The following is a 14,909-nucleotide window of genomic DNA, read 5'->3' on the forward strand; positions in this document are numbered from 1 at the left end:
GCGCCCGGGCCTGCTAGCGGGGGCTGGGACGGGACCCAGAACTGAACGCCTCAAGTGCAGGGCTTGGGTCAACGCAGCCTCTAGACACCGTCCTTGAGCTGGGGGACACCAGAGACCCCACACCGGGCCCCTCCCACAAGCCGCCTGGCCCTGCCCTGCTGCTGTCAGGGCTTCGGCGGGAGCCGTCCCTGGATAACGCAGGTGGCAGGCCAGTCCTGAGCGAGCGCCTGGCGCGGGGAGCAGGGCACAGCCCTGGCAGTGATGGACGAGCCGCCAGGATTTACCCGGCCGTGCTGGCACCTGGAGAGGGGATTAAATCTGTGCCACGGCCCCGTCTCGCTTCCCAAGGTCCCACCCCCTGGCAAAGCCTTGGGCTCCCAGCAGTGCTACCCACAGCCCTTCGCTGGCACTGATCTGCGGTGCGACCCCTGCCTCAGTTTCCCTGTCTGTCGAACAGCCCATGCTGCCTCCGAGGGGCTGTGGTGGCTAAATAAATTCATTCACCTTTGCCCCCCGCTAGCAGCTTCCGTCAGGAATCCCCCAACGCTAACGGAATTATCTGGCCCGCTGTCTGCCCCCTCCGGTCACTCGGTTAGCTCATCGCCCAATTAATCCTCCCACGGGCTGGGGGAAAGAGGTCAGCGCGGTTATTCCCATATGGCAGGGGAAACGGAGGCAGGGAGCGGGCAGGGCTGTAACCCGGCAAGGGTTTGCGTGGGGTGAAGGCTGTTTGTTATTCCAGCGGGAACGACTGCACCTGCCTGGCTGGAGCAATGAGGACTAGGCTGGCATCTCAGTCTCGGTTGGGGTCTGGGCCTTGATCTTGGTAGGGGCTGGGCAGTGCCGGCCCGATGCCCCCCTTCTCAGTCTCCATTGCAGTCTCTGGACATGACTCTAAAGCTGAGGGGGTGCCCCCCTTGGGGACAAAGGCACAAGGGGAGATGGTCCCTTAGCAGGGTGTGGAGGGCTGGTCCCCTCCTTGCCTGCTGGGAGCCGGCTTGCGGGAGCCATGCCAGCCCTGGTCCACGCCCTGCTCGGTTCTCTTTAAACTGCCCCGTGCTTGTTTCTGGGCACTGTCGAAGTGTGCCCTGACCTGTGGGCCTCAGAACCAGACGACTCTGGGGCCGTGCGGCAGCTAGACCCCTCCCGCTCTTGGGGGTGCGCTCTGCACTCGGCCCCCGCGGACAGCTGAGCCTGGCGGTTCCCCCAAGCACTGCAGCTGTATGTGGCGGGGAGCAGAGCTCGGGCCCCGCCTTCAGGCCAGGCACCTTGGGGAGCGAGCGCAGAACTGGCCGAGTGTCGCTGGGGGGAGACGGGCACCTTGGGGAGGGGATTATGCTGGGGGGGGCCAAGGCACCAGGGGCTCAGCCTCCCCTGAGCTGGGTTTAGGGAATGAGCTAAGGGCTTCAGAGACAAGGGAGAGCTGTGGCAGGGCCCCAGGGGAGGCTGTGCCAGACGGGAAGCCTCAGGAAAGGTGCCCCAGGAGGCCAGGCTGAGCATGTTGGCAGAGGCAGCCCTATTGGTCACGGGCCCCGACTGGAAACCCCAAGAGAGGCGGGTGTAGCCCAAGGGAAGGGCTGTGGGCTGCTGGGGACAGTCTGGGGGTGGGGCGGGGGGGTCAGAGCGGCTCCTGGCCTTGGCTAGAGCACCTAACTGCGCTGGAGAACCCTGCTACTCCGGGGGTAGGCTGGGGTAGGACTAGCGAAACCCATAGCCCCGAGGTCAGGGGCTGGAGGGGGGGCTGGGACCCCTCTGGGCCCAAGCCAGACACATTTCCCAGGCGGCATCAGGCCATGTGACCCCATCAGCGCAGTGGGAGCCCTGGCTAGCCCCGGATCAGAGAGCCAGGAAAGGCCCTTCCCCCTCGGGCGGGAGGGGGGTTCCCCTGGCAGAGCCACGTAGCAGCATCCTGGCTCCCCAGGCGGCTCCCATCTCCCACAGCCGGCCCGGGGCGATGGGACCGGCTGTGCCGCTGCCCTGGCTGCCTGTGCCAGGCTCCGCAGAGCTGCCACGTGGATCATCTGTGCCGGGGGGCTGGGCTCCCGTGCCGGGCAGGGTTAACATCACAGGTGGACACAGGTCCCACCAGCGGGGAGCAGGCATGTAGCTCCGGGTCTCCCTGGCCCAGGCAGTGCCCTACCGGCTGGGGCAGCCTCCCCCCGGCTGCTGCCGGACTCCTCCCCCAGGAAGCAGGGCGGGCGCGTTGGGAATTTGGCATGGTGATGCGAGCCCAGTGCACCAGCTTCAGCCTGAGTGCGAGGGGGCACCGCTCCGGCTGAGGCTGGCTGGCGCGTCAGGTGGCGGCCCCCGGCCAGGCCCCCCCCACACCAGACTGTGCTGGGAAACAAGGAGCTTTAATTCAGTGCCCAGGCCAGCCCGGCTGAGACCCCCATGCCCAGACAGCGGAGCCGCCAGCCGCGCCCCTGCTCTGCTGCTCGCTGGGCCGGCGCCGTGCAGTCCTCTCGCCGGCAGGGGCCCGGGCGGGCTCAGTCGGGCGTGCTGAGGTGGCGGGAGTGCGTGTGCACAGCTTCCACGAACGCGCCCACGTGCTCGGGGCTCATGTCGGGGTACAGGCCGTGGCCCAGGTTGGCGATGTAGCGCTGGGTCCCGAACCCCTCCAGCATCCTCTTCACCAGCTCCCCGATCTTCTCCTGCCAACCCAGGATACCCACCGTGAGCCCGGTGCCCAGGGTGCTCACCCACCAGCAGCCTGGGGCCCCGGTCCCCTCACCAAGGCCTGTTACTCTGCACCGGAGCTGGGGCCCTGGGGTGGGGTGATCGAATCCAGCTGCCTTCCCGTGCCAGACACCTGGGCCGAGGCTCCCCCTTCTGTTGGGCTCAGCCCCGGAAGCCCGGGTGACTCTCCCAAGCACTTGGCTCTCACTCCCCTTCCCCAAGTGCCTGGGAGTTGGGCACTGGCTCCATTGTGCATCTGGGGAAACTGAGGAAGAGAACGTGCTTTGCCCCAAAGGGAGGTGGTGTCGGTGCTGGGATTAGAACCCAGGGTTGCCAGCTCCTGGCCGGCCTCCCCCTTACCTTGGGTGCGTACAGGGCGCAGGGATCCAGGTTCCCTTGGAGGGTAACGCGGTGACCCGTCCGCTCTCTGGAACAGAAAGGAAGCGGGTAAGTCACTGCACCTGGCTCAGAGATGGCGCCACTTCCCTGCCCGCCCCAGCCCCGGAGGGGTCCGGTCCCTGCTGGGCCACAGGTCTTCCAAAGCACCAGCTATTTCCCTGGTGGCGGGGCTCACAGATCGGGTCCCTAGCGACCAGGGCTGGTACAACACCGCCCCTCCAGCTAGCTGACCTGCTTGGCACAGGCCCTTCTCAGGGGCTGGCCCCCAGCAGCGAAGCCCCCGGGAGCTCGGGGGCGGCTGGGACGCAGCCCCTGGATGGAAATGCCTCTCCTCTCCCTGCACAGCGACAGCGCAGCCTGCTCCAGCCCAGCTCCCCTGAGACAGGGCCACGGGCACCTCTGGGCCCTGCGTGTGCCGGCGAAGGGAGGGGCCAAGCATCCTGGGGTGGGCAGGCCAGTGGAGCCAGGCGATGGCAGAGCCAGGGTCGCCTCGGAGCGGACGGTGTCCCAGCCCCCGGGGGTGTCCCTAGGGCCTTGGCATCATGCCCAGGGCAGCTGGGCTGCAGGACCGAGGGCCGCAGATGCTACCTGGCCCCGGGGGCAAGGAGCTGCCCTCCGGCTCCCAGCCCGCTGCCGGCTCCAGGCCTGGCTGTCGCCCAGCGGGCAGATCTCTTACCGAGCCGCCTGGGGCTGGATGGTCCAATCCAGGCCGATCACCTCGTAGCCAGCCTGGACCAGCTCCTCCAGCGCGTAGTGCGCGTCCTTGGCGAAGACGATCTGCGAGGGGGAGAGACGCGGGGGAAGGGCTCAGCTGCCTGGCTCTGCCCCGAGCCGTGTGCAATGGGACGCGGCGTCAGCCTCTGCCCTCCAGCGGCCGTGGCAGAGCGGGAGCTCCCCTGCCCTACGCCGTCCTGGGGCCTGTGACCCGGAGTCCCTTCTACACATTCACCACAGCCCTCGGGGGGAGCGGTGCTGCCATTCCCCTGGGGAAACTGAGGCACCCCAGAGAAACAGCCTGGTCCACGGAGCCAGCCAGTGCCGTCTCCAGGGCATCCCCTCTGGCTGGTCGGCTCACGCCAGCTCAGCCCTCTGCCTTTGGCCGCCGCAGCTGCTTCCTCCGGCGCGTGCCGTCAGGCTGGGGCCTTTGCACTGGTGCTGATGTCCTGGGGCACCTTTCCAGGAGCGGGGTGGCTGTGGGGCTAGCGAACAGGGCACGTGATGCACTGATTGTCACCTGGGGGCAGGGTGGTGTCCAGAGCCCCGGGCACACGCACTGTCCTGCTGGCCTGCTCAGAGGGGTGCCCCTGCTGGGATGTAAACGCTCCCCCTTTCCCAGGGCCAGCTCCCGCAGGCCGGGGCAGACTGCTGCTCTCCCTGGCCCAGGTTCCTGCTCTCCAGTCCAGCCGGCTTCTCCCAGCCACAGCCTGCTCCCTCCTGGGAAGGACTTTGCGGGCAACGGTGGAGCCCTCGTGGCCTTTCCCCTCCCTACTCCCTGAGCCTACTGGGCATCAGGATCCTCGCAGGCACCTGCCCTCACACACGGGGGCCACACCCCTGACACTCTCAGCAGCGAGGGGGGCTGCGGGAAGCTGTCGGGCCGTGAGGCGTCTCCCCAGCACACTGCCCCACAGGGCCTGGGAGTCCATCAGAGCGGCGGGCAGGTGGGCCACTTCCCCTTGGGGCTGGGGAGGCGCTGGCTGGCACGCGGGTGGCTGGATCTCAGCCAGATGGGCTGGGCAGGGCTCGGCTCACGCCCAGCGCCGCAGTGGGGCACCTGCAGGGCTCCAGGAAGCGCAGGAGGCCGGGCGCTTGCCTTGCCAAGGGGCCGGGCTGTGTCCATTCCTCCCCCTCTCGCCGGCTCTGCCCCTGCGGCCTGGGTGCCCTGCAGCCCCATGGCAGCTCCACCTCAGTAGTGGGCTGGGCACTGGCTACCTTGGCACGGTGCTTTGGCGGAGGGCTGCCTGGCGGAGGGCTGCCTGGCGGAGGGCACGGCCTGTCTGCAGCAGGGCAGCAAGAAGACCTGGCTGCTGGGCTCAGGCCCCTCACCCACCTGCTGCTGCCCCACTGGGCGCATGGGGGAGTCTGGGTTTAACCCCTTCCTGCGCAGCCTGCAGCACCAGCCGCCGGCCGAGATGGGACTGGAGAGTCCCAGCGCTCCGGGGTCGGGCAGTCCCAGCCCTCCTCCACCCAGACCCCTCTCTGGGGTGGAAAAGCAGCAGCAGCCCCGATGCCCTCCCCACCACCCCCCACACCAATGAGGAGCCTCCCGGGCTGGGAGCTCTCCCTGTGCCTAGACCTGTCGTCACTGGGGAACCTGCTCCAGGGACCCACCTGGCGGAGGGCACTCAGGGAGCAGAGCTCTGGCTGGCTCTCCCCCATCAAGGGGCGGGGCCAAAGGGAAGCCCCTCCCACTTGCCTCGGGCCCCAGCCCTGCTGCAGGCTGGGGCAGCTGGGGGCGAGGTTGGCCCCAGAGCAGCGACTCTGAAACCCCCTCAGTGGCAGTGCCCAGCCAGGCTCAGCGCCCTCCTTACCATTGGCACCGGGGACAGCGCTTCCGCCTGCAGCTTGTTCTTCACACGCTTGGCAATGTCCCGGATGTAGGGCAGGGCAAACTCCCGGAACTGCTCGGGGCCCAGGTGCCCGGCATGGGACTCAAACAGCTGAAGCGCCTTCCGGAGCCAAAGGGACATCAGGTTAGAGCCCCCGGCTCCCAGCGCTCCCAGTCCAGAACGGGCCCCCATCTCCCAGTCCAGAAGGGGCCCCTCCCCGCCCAACTCCACTGGTCTAAACCCCTAGTGGATACACAGCAGTAAGACCCCCCACCCCACGGCTGTGCATTTCCAGGTGAGGAGTGCCACAGGGCTCTGCCCCCCACAGTGCCGTGAACCTCAGTAACCCACTGCCAGGCTCCCCCGGTGACACCCCGTTGGCAGGTCTCGTTCCACGAGGCTGCCCGAGGGACCCCTTGAGGGGCCAAGCTCTCCCCGCCCCACCCACTGCACTGTTCCCATGAGCCCCCCCCCGAACAAGGCGCACCTGAGCGCCGGCTGCCACCTGGCCCACCAGGTACTCCACGATGACATCCCGCAGCAGCTGCAGCAGGCGGTGGCTGGCCTCGGGATGCCGGTACAGCCAGCGCTTGGCCTTGGCCATGGTGTTGGAGCCGCCGCCTTCGATCATGTAGGACATGAGGGTCCACTGGGCAAGGAAGGAGAGTCGGCAGGGCACGAAGAGTGAGCAAGAGAGTGGGTCCTGCCCTGCCCCCAAACACCCCGCCGGGGGCCTGGCTGGGCCTCTCCCTCACCAGGACAGCCAGTCGCCCCTCGCCCGAGGGCTGGCCTGAGATGGAGGAAGCATGGGGCTAGGCTGGAATGCACACGCCCTCACTCCCGTCCCGGAGGACAGTGCAGAAAGGGGCGTACCGGCTGGATCTGCCTCTGAGCCAACACCCTCCGCGCTAAAGGCAGGGTCATTTCCAGTCCAGCGTCCCCTTGTGCTCCCGGCCGCCCAGGCAGGCTGATCAGTAGCTGCAGCCCTGGGAGCATCCTCCAGAGAACACAGCGCGACCCCCCCGCAGGGGCTGCGAGCGAGGCAGCCTGAGCCCAGTGGGACTGCGTGCCTGGCTTCCCAGAGCCGGGGTGGGGCGGTTCTTACCGGTGCCCCGGAGAAGCCAATCAGGGGCACTTTGCCCTCCAGGCTGTGCCGGGTCAGCGTGATGGCCTGGAAGACGTAGCCCAGCTCCTCCGACACGTCCACCTTCTGCCGCAGCTTCAGCAGGTCCTCCACCTCCATGAGGGGCTCTGGGAAAGTGGGCCCTTTGCCGGGCACCATCACCACCTCCATGCCCAGCGCCTTGGGGGACGAACACGGGACAGGTGAAGGAGCGGGTGCCCACCAGCCCCCAAGGGGATCCAGCCCCCCAACCCGGGGGCAGCAATGCAGACCTTTGCCTCCCTTACCTGGGGCACCACCAAGATGTCAGAGAAGATGATGGCAGCATCCAGAGGAAATCGCCTCAACGGCTGCAGGGAACAGAGTCAGAGTCAGCGCCGGACACACATGGAGCTCAGCGGCCTTATGGCCAGATGGGACCATCGTGACCCTCTCGTCTGACCTGCTGCAGATCGCAGGCTACAGAACCTCACCCACCTGCCCCTGTAACAGACCCTGATCCCTGGCTGCATCACGGACGTCCTCAAATCAGGGTTTAAAGACCTCAAGTTACAGAGAATCCACCACTAACACAGGTTTAAACCTGCAAGTGACCCATGCCCCAGGCTGCAGAGGAAGGCAAAAAACCCCCAAGGTCTCTGCCAATCTGACCCGGGGGAAAATTCCTTCCTGACCCCAAACATGGTGATCAGTTGGACCCTGAGCATATGGACAAGACCCAGCAGCCAGACACCTGGGAAAGAATTCTCTGTAGTAACACAGAGCCCTTCCCATCTAGTGTCCCATCTCCAGCCACTGGAGATATTTGCTGCTAGCAGTCGCAGATCAGCGACATGCCGTCGTAGGCAGTCCCACCACACCATCCCCTCCATACACTTCTCCAGCTCCGTCTTGAAGCCAGTGAGGTTTTGTGTCCCCACTGCTCCCCTGGGGAGGCTGCTCCAGAACTTCACTCCTCTGCTGGTTAGAAACCTTCATCTCATTTCAAGTCTAAACTTGTTGATGGCCAGTTTATAGCCATTGGTTCTTGTGTCCACACTGGCGCTTATCTTAAATAACTCCTCTCCCTCCCTGGTGTTTGTCCCTCTGATGTATTTATCGAGAGCAGTCATATCTCCCCTCAGCCTGCGTTTGGTTGGGTTAAATAAGCCAAGCTCTTGGCGTCTCCTCTCAAGGTAGGTTTTTCCATTCCTCGGATCATCCTAGTAGCCCTGCTCTGCACCTGTTCCAGTTTGAATTCATCTTTCTTACACGTGGGACACCAGATCTGCACCCAGTATGCCAGGTGAGGTCTCACCTGTGCCTGGTTCAATGGGAATAACACTGCCCTGTCTCTACTGGAAACACCTTGTCAGATGCACCCCAGCACTGCATCAGCCTTTTCACGACCACATCACATTGGTGGCTCATAGTCCTCCTGTGAATGACCATGGCTAGAAAGGGTTAAACAGCCTGCAAAATAAATAACCCTCAAAGGACATGTGGGGAGACAATGTTTTTGTTTTTGTGTATTTACATACTTATGAGTAGGGTCCACAATGTAATCCACAGTCCTTGCCTATGCTGTATTCTGATAAGTCAGAGGTCCAAAGAAGATCCTAGCATTTAAATGAATTGTAAACACGGGATATCTCGGTATTCATCTTTGAAATACACTGTGAATGCTGGAGGAACAAGCAAATGGCCTTATGTTCATTCTATAGCTAAGTACCAGTGATGGACCTCCTCCAAAATCATCCTAATGACCTTTTGTTCCCTGAGCAACCCCAGCTTGTCAAAGAGGACATGAAATTGTATAAAAGATCCTTGGGTCCTGATTCTGTCATCTCAGATCTGCTTAGGCTTCATTGGGGGAAGTTTGAGTCGCAAGCCTGAGGTCCCAGTTATGCTGGTACCCCCTGAATATGATAGTTGGGCATCGGACTATGACCTATGAACTATTTCTGAAAGAACTCTCTGCAATACGAAGCTCGCCATCTCTGCTATGAAGCTGCACCTAAGTGAATTGAACTCATGTCTGTCTGTCTATTGATCTTTTAACCTTACCGTCTTTTAACCTTACCATCTCTCTTCTGCTTTTTAATACATTTTAGTTTAGTCAATAAGACTTGGCTGTAGCCTGTATCTGGGTAAGATCTGGAACATTCAATAACCTGGGCGGTGAGGTGTCCGATCCTTGGGGATTGGGAGAACCTTTTCTTTTATATACGATGAAATAAGATTTACAGAAATCTTCATCATATTTGACATGGGTACCTGGATGGAGGCCTGAGGCTGGATCACTTTGAGGGAACTGTGTTGTTTGGACTTCTGAGTAACCAGTGAGGTAATAAAGAAGCTGTTTTATGCTGCCTTGGTGAATCTAAGTATTGGAATATCCACCAGCTTTATGGGGATTGTCTGCCCCATTCTTTGCAGTTCACCCTAATTGAGTGATCACAGCTGGCCCCTGCTAGGACCCCGGTCACAGACCAATACACCCAGGTCTGTCTTCTCCTGTCACTTCCAGCTGATACATCCCCAGCTTATAGCAAAAATTCTCCTTGTCAGTCGCTAAGTTCCTGACCTTGCACTTTGCACTGTTAAATTGTACCCTGTTTCAATTACTCGTTTTCAAGGTTGTCCAGATCTTCTTGCGCCGTCCAGCAGGCCCCAGGTTGCTGTCAGCCTGGGCCTGGCCCCGGCCCTGACAAATTCACAGGCTAAGGAAGAAGAGGAGGACTTGTGGCACCTTAGAGACTAACAAATTTATTTGAGCATAAGCTTTCGTGAGCTACAGCTCACTTTGCTCAGGAAAGCTTATGCTCAAATAAATTGGTTAGTCTCTAAGGTGCCACAAGTCCTCCTTTTCTTTTTGCGAATACAGACTAACACGGCTGTTACTCTGAAACCAGGCTAAGGAAGGGCGCACATGGGCTCTCCATCAGGGAAACCAGGTCTGCAGCCTGGCAGGAGGGTGCGGGTCTGGTGCTTAGCCTCCCCAAGCTGTCACACGTCTCAGCCCGGGGTGAGTAGGACGACCCTGGGCAGGACGACAGCGTCTCCCTCTGGTGGGCTGAGGGGGGCACCCAATCGGTGCTGTGACAGACTCCTGGGGGAGCTCGCAGGGCTTCTGCAGCAGTGAAGAAAAGCCCTTCCTGGGGAGAACATCAGCTTAGGCGCTGAGCAGCCGCTCACCTGCAGGGTCAGTTCGCAGCACATCTTCGGGCTTCGGCAGGTGGCGAAGAAGTCCTGAGCAGCTCGGGTCTCCCGGAACTCTGCAAGCAGATCAGCTGCGTGAGGCCCTGGGGGCCCTGAGCCCCACCACGCCAGAAAGGCAAAGGGGAAAATGGCACAGAGGTCCCAGCAGCACCCTCAGCTACCCTGGCCTCTGCCCAGTACTCTAAGCTGAGCCTCTGGCTCCATCTGCCACCCTGCTCCTGGAGCGATCCCCAACTCAGCTAGTGCCAGCCAGCAAGGGGGAACGGGGACAGGCACCCCTGCTCCAAGTAGGAGAAGGGCCCTGCCCGGAGTGCTGGCCCGACCTTCCTGGACCCTGTGCCTTGGCCACTCACCTGGGAGGTATCGGCCAGCCTGCCTCATGCACCAGACTGGGGTGTACTCCGTCTCTTCCCCTCTCGCCGCTCGAAGGAACGTGTCATTCTTCAACGCAGGGAAGTCTTGGGGCCTAAAGCAAGGGGGGGAGTGGGGGCAGGCAGTCAGCAGACCCAGCATCACCGAGACCAATCCCCTAGGAGCAGGGTGGGGTCAGGAGACCGCTCCCCCACAGAGAGCTGCAGAGCCTGGCTACTCCCACCCCTAGGGCAAAGGGAAATCACAGGAGCTGACCCTCCAACACACTGGAGTCTGAGGCGTTAGCTGCATGGGACCATGCTCTACATCGGGGCTGGGAACTGGTGCGTTTGCCCACCTCTGCCTCCGTGCCTCAGTTTCCCCACCAGTAAAATGGGGCTGATATTTGCTGTAACAAGGCGGTCTGCCCTTTTAAGGCTCAGGGAGTAGCCCAGTAGGCAGGTGCTGGGAACGAGCAGACCGAGCTGAACAGCAGCTGCGATTGGGGCTGAGTCCCAGCTGGTGCTTATAAAGGAGGGACCTGGGCCCAGGAGGGAGCCTGGCAGGGCGCTTCCCTGGAGCTGCAGCAGGAGGTTGGGAGGGGGTGAGCCGGGCCTGTGGTCGCACCCCCCCGGCAGAGGAAGGACCTGCTGGAGGCCCCGCAGCCTAGGTGAGGAACAAGCCTGTTGCCTTGTCATTGTCCCATCATTCCTCTTTCTGGGTGGAGATTAGAGAAGCTGAGGCCAGCCCGGCAAGCGGTCCCCCAGCCCGCACTTGCCTTCCGCCTGGGGGGCAGCAGACATTTACTCAGCGCTTTGGGAACATGCAGATGCCAAGTATAACTTGCCAACAGCCCTGCCTGGGGTGATGCAGGGCAGGGTCCCTGCACCTCCTCATTCTGCTGCTCTGGTGACAGCCCCTGCAGACCCCCTCCTCACACTGCATTACTCCCCTGGTGGGTTTGTGTGCAGCCCCCAGCCCGGCTCTTCCTTTCCAGGGGGCTGTCAGCCCCTTGCCCACACTCCCACAGCCAGGAGGAGGCTGACACAGGCCACTCTGCACCCAGGGAAGGTTTCCTGTCTGCTCCCTGCTCATGCAAGCCCAAGCTCCGGAGGAGAGAGACAGAGTCCCTGATCCACAGGAGAGTCAGAGCCCTCCTCTGTCAGCCCTGGCTGCTGGCCCAGAGCCGGCTGCTGGTCCTGCTTCTCCAGGCTGCCAGGGGCTAGGCAGCAGCACCTCGCTGGGACAACTGCTTCCTTGAGGGAGGGGAGCTCTCTGCGCTCCAGGGTTCGGGCTAGTCCCTCCCCATTGGCTAATGGCTGGGATGACAGCAGAGAGGAGGTTAACACCCTCCAACACGTTAAGGGGAGCGGTGCGGCAGGGAAGGGAACTGGGCATTCCCCAGGCCGGGAAGGTCAGTGGTGTAGTATCCCAAGTGATGTAGGATCTGGCTTGTCTACTCATGCACGACAACGGGCTGGGACTTCACAGTCCCTGCCTCTCACCCCCTAGAATCCCACTCCCTACCAGCCCCAGATCTCCAAGTGCTCTACAAATATCCAGCAAGGAGCATCCCGTTACTGGTACGAGGAGGAAGTGGGCGCAGAACGATGGAGACCTGCCTGGATCTCCTGGGTTCCAGTCCCGTGTCTCACCCTCATGGCTCCCTGCGATACCTGCGGCAAAGCCAGGACGTCCCAACCACACAGTGACTGCAGAAGCAGGCAGGGACGCTCTGCACTATCTCGCACGGGCCCCGACACTCCTCACATCTCACTGACTGGGGAAAGGTGCCCAAAACACCAGGGTCACTGCCCTACACATGGCCTATAAGTGCCCCACAGAGCCTGCCAGGATTCAGTTGAAGGACGTTGGTCACAGCATAGCTCCCTCCCCATAGGCTGCTGTAGCTGGTTTTCCTCCCAGGCCAGAAGGAGAACTCTGTGTGGCTTCCCTTTGATCCATTAAAGAGCCCCAAGGGCTGGTGGCTGCGGTAGGAATCTGCTGCCTTCTCTAGAGGCATTAAGCTGCTCTTGGGGGTGGTAACAGATAATCCCGGATGAAACGTTTTAACTGACTGAGAGTGCGGTCACATTTGCCATCACTGCCCCGTTCTGTTCTAGCTGCACGCTGTGCAGGACAAAGCCAGCAGGAGGTGGGAGCGGGGCTGCTGAGGCCACCTTCCTGTTCTCCCGGCTCCGCCTGCCCATCCATCACTTGCACAGACAATGTGCGGTTAGGGAGCACCACAAAGAGACAGCGCTGATTAAGTTATCAGAGGCAGCAGCTGCTCTGGGGAGATTCTGGGGACGGTGGGCTCCACCGAGGGGCGTCTCTGATGTGGACTTAACTCCCACTCAGCTGGCGGTAAGGCTGTATCTCAGCTGTGCAGGCCTGGGAGGAGTTTAGGCCTAGGACAGTAGGGCTGTAATCCCCTACAGTCAGGGGAACGGAAGGGAAGCATTTTCTGTTGTCACCTGGCCAACTAGCAGAGACTGGCAGAAGGGGCAGACCTTGGCTTGGTGTCTCATCACATGGGCTGAAGGCCCCTTTTTGCTACAGCTACCGGACCCAACCACACTCCATATGAACTATGCTAGAAGCAAGGCAGGGGCCAGCCATGTGGAAACTAGGCCCCCTGACTGGGTTGCACACGGAGCGAAGATAGGATCTCGCAAACCCAGCCCATGCAGCAGCACGGGGGGGCAGACCTGCATCACAGTCTTGCAGTTAAAGTTCTGTCGGTGCTCCTGGGGAATCTGGGTTTCTGCACTGGCTTCAGTTTTATACAGTATATTTTTGAAAAAATACATCCGTGACTTATAGGGCACAGCTGGCTGGCTGGGCAAAGTCCAGACCAAGAAACTTGACTCCCTAAACCTACAACTGATGGTGGAAGCCTCAGTTCATCCAGGCAGAGTCTCCTAGCCACCTAGCGGCTGCAGTCAGGATCAGGACTCCATTGTGCTAAGTGCGACCAGAGTATGCAGAGTAACTTTGCAAGTGTAACTGCCAATTTACAACCTAGTTAATGCTGAGTTGTGTAACTACAGCTACTGCACCTGTCTCCGAGTTCCCGCTGCCAATAACTTTCTTCAGTCTAGGTGATTTTTCTCCTCTCTCTACGGTGGTGTGAAAGGTCTGCACAAGCAGGGGAAACTATGGCTAATGGCGCTGACAGAGAGTGCCGGCAAATCCAAAAGCGAGAGAGAGATTCTCTAGTAAAGCCAAAGGAACTTGAATGGAACCATATTCCACGGGAAGATACAGCACTGTCAAAATCAAAACACTTTGCAGAAATCGGGCAATTTTACCAGAATTTTACTTCAGGAAAAAACGGAAAGCAATTCCCCCGGTGTCGGCCACGGCAGAAATGTCGATCATGTATTGTGTATTGCAACACGTAACATTTATCAACCAAAATAATTATTTTCTTCTGGAATTTATTTTCCTTCTGACCAAATCTCACAATTCTTCTCAGACCAGAACTTCCATCCTTCAGACAGCTCTGTTCTCTAGTCTTTCATTAATACTGATCAAGTGTTAGTTGCAACCACAGGCTTAAGGAAACACTTTAAAGGGCTGGTCCTTTAAAGTTTCAATAAGGTCCCCAATGATCGTCCTCGCTTAGGGCAAGCCTACACCTAAACCATCGCAGGAGCACAGCCGCGCCCCCGTGGCGATGTAATGAAGACGCTCTAAGCCGGCCGGAGAGAGCTCGCCTGCCGGTGTCGCGAATCCACCTCCAGGAGAGGCGGTAGCTATAGTGGCGGAGCAGCTCTCCCGCCGACCTGGGGCTGCAGACAGCAGGGAATTACGCCCGTGTCACGGTCCCCGGGGGCGGGATTTTCACGCTCACATAGGGCTGTACCGTAGACAAGACAGAAAGGGCAGCGTTTACAGCCTCGCTGTCGTGGCGTGTTCGTTAAATTAACGCCCGTCGTGAGGCGACAGCTGAGAGGACGGGGGGGGGGGCGGCGGTGTCTGCCCGACAGCCTCCCCCAAGGCAGCCGGCGCCGCTCAGGGCTGGGAAGAAACCGGCCCCCGAGCGACACTGACCCCGCGCCATGCCAGCGGGGGGGGGGGGCGTTCCCGGGGGGGGGCACCGGAGAGGGGGGGGCACCGGAGAGGGGGGGGGACCCGCTTGGCGACCAGCTTCCGGAAGCAGCGAGGGAGCCGCTACCCCCGGGCCAAGGAACAGCGGGCGGAGCCGGGCCCGGGCGGGCCCAGGAGCGAACCCGGCGGGGCGGAGCGGCCGCTCGCCGCGGTTTCCGCCGGACGGGCCCGGCCCAGGCCCCGGGGGCGCTGACCGGGTGGGGGGGGCGTTTAGCGGGGCCGGTAGTTCCCCCCCCCCCGCGCGGAGCCAGTCGCGCTCTCCCAGACCCGGGCCGGGCGTGACGGGCCCCCGCGTGCGGCGGCACCAGCCCCGGGGGACCCCTGACCCCGGCGCCGCGACTCACCGGAGCGGGCTGCTCCCCTCCATCCTCCTGCTCCCGCCGCCCGGGCTCCGCTGCCCCCTCCCCCCAGCGCGGCGTCACGCCCCCGCGAGGGGCCCGCGGGCGCCGCCATCTTGCTCAGGCCGCGCCCACAGCGGGGGCGGGGGGGAGCCG

At 61.8% G+C, this 14,909-nt stretch overlaps 1 protein-coding gene across 1 annotated transcript; it reads right to left on the reverse strand.

The window, feature by feature from the left end:
* Nucleotides 1–2,338: 2,338 nt before the first annotated feature.
* UROD (uroporphyrinogen decarboxylase) lies at nucleotides 2,339–14,907 on the reverse strand. The gene is made up of 10 exons (XM_048860382.2): nucleotides 14,760–14,907; nucleotides 10,302–10,414; nucleotides 9,925–10,004; nucleotides 7,035–7,097; nucleotides 6,730–6,927; nucleotides 6,112–6,273; nucleotides 5,607–5,744; nucleotides 3,752–3,852; nucleotides 3,037–3,103; nucleotides 2,339–2,651 (listed from the first exon to the last, which is right to left on the reverse strand). Exons 1-10 carry the CDS (start codon nucleotides 14,780–14,782, stop codon nucleotides 2,487–2,489), a joined length of 1,110 nt encoding a protein of 369 aa, XP_048716339.1. The 5' UTR covers nucleotides 14,783–14,907; the 3' UTR covers nucleotides 2,339–2,486.
* Between the last annotated feature and the right edge of the window lie 2 nt (nucleotides 14,908–14,909).

This window comes from Caretta caretta, chromosome 8, assembly GCF_965140235.1.
Source record: "Caretta caretta isolate rCarCar2 chromosome 8, rCarCar1.hap1, whole genome shotgun sequence".
In the NCBI taxonomy this organism is placed as follows: domain Eukaryota; kingdom Metazoa; phylum Chordata; order Testudines; family Cheloniidae; genus Caretta; species Caretta caretta.

Excerpts from the sequence above, each read along its gene's own strand:
- UROD (XM_048860382.2), bottom strand. The coding sequence starts at position 14,782 with ATGGAGGGGAGCAGCCCGCTCCG. Across the intron at positions 7,098-9,924 it reads GCTGCGAACTGACCCTGCAG|CCGTTGAGGCGATTTCCTCT; the intron begins GTGAGCGGCTGC and ends TGTTCCCTGCAG. Across the intron at positions 3,104-3,751 it reads ATCCAGCCCCAGGCGGCTCG|AGAGCGGACGGGTCACCGCG; the intron begins GTAAGAGATCTG and ends TTTCTGTTCCAG.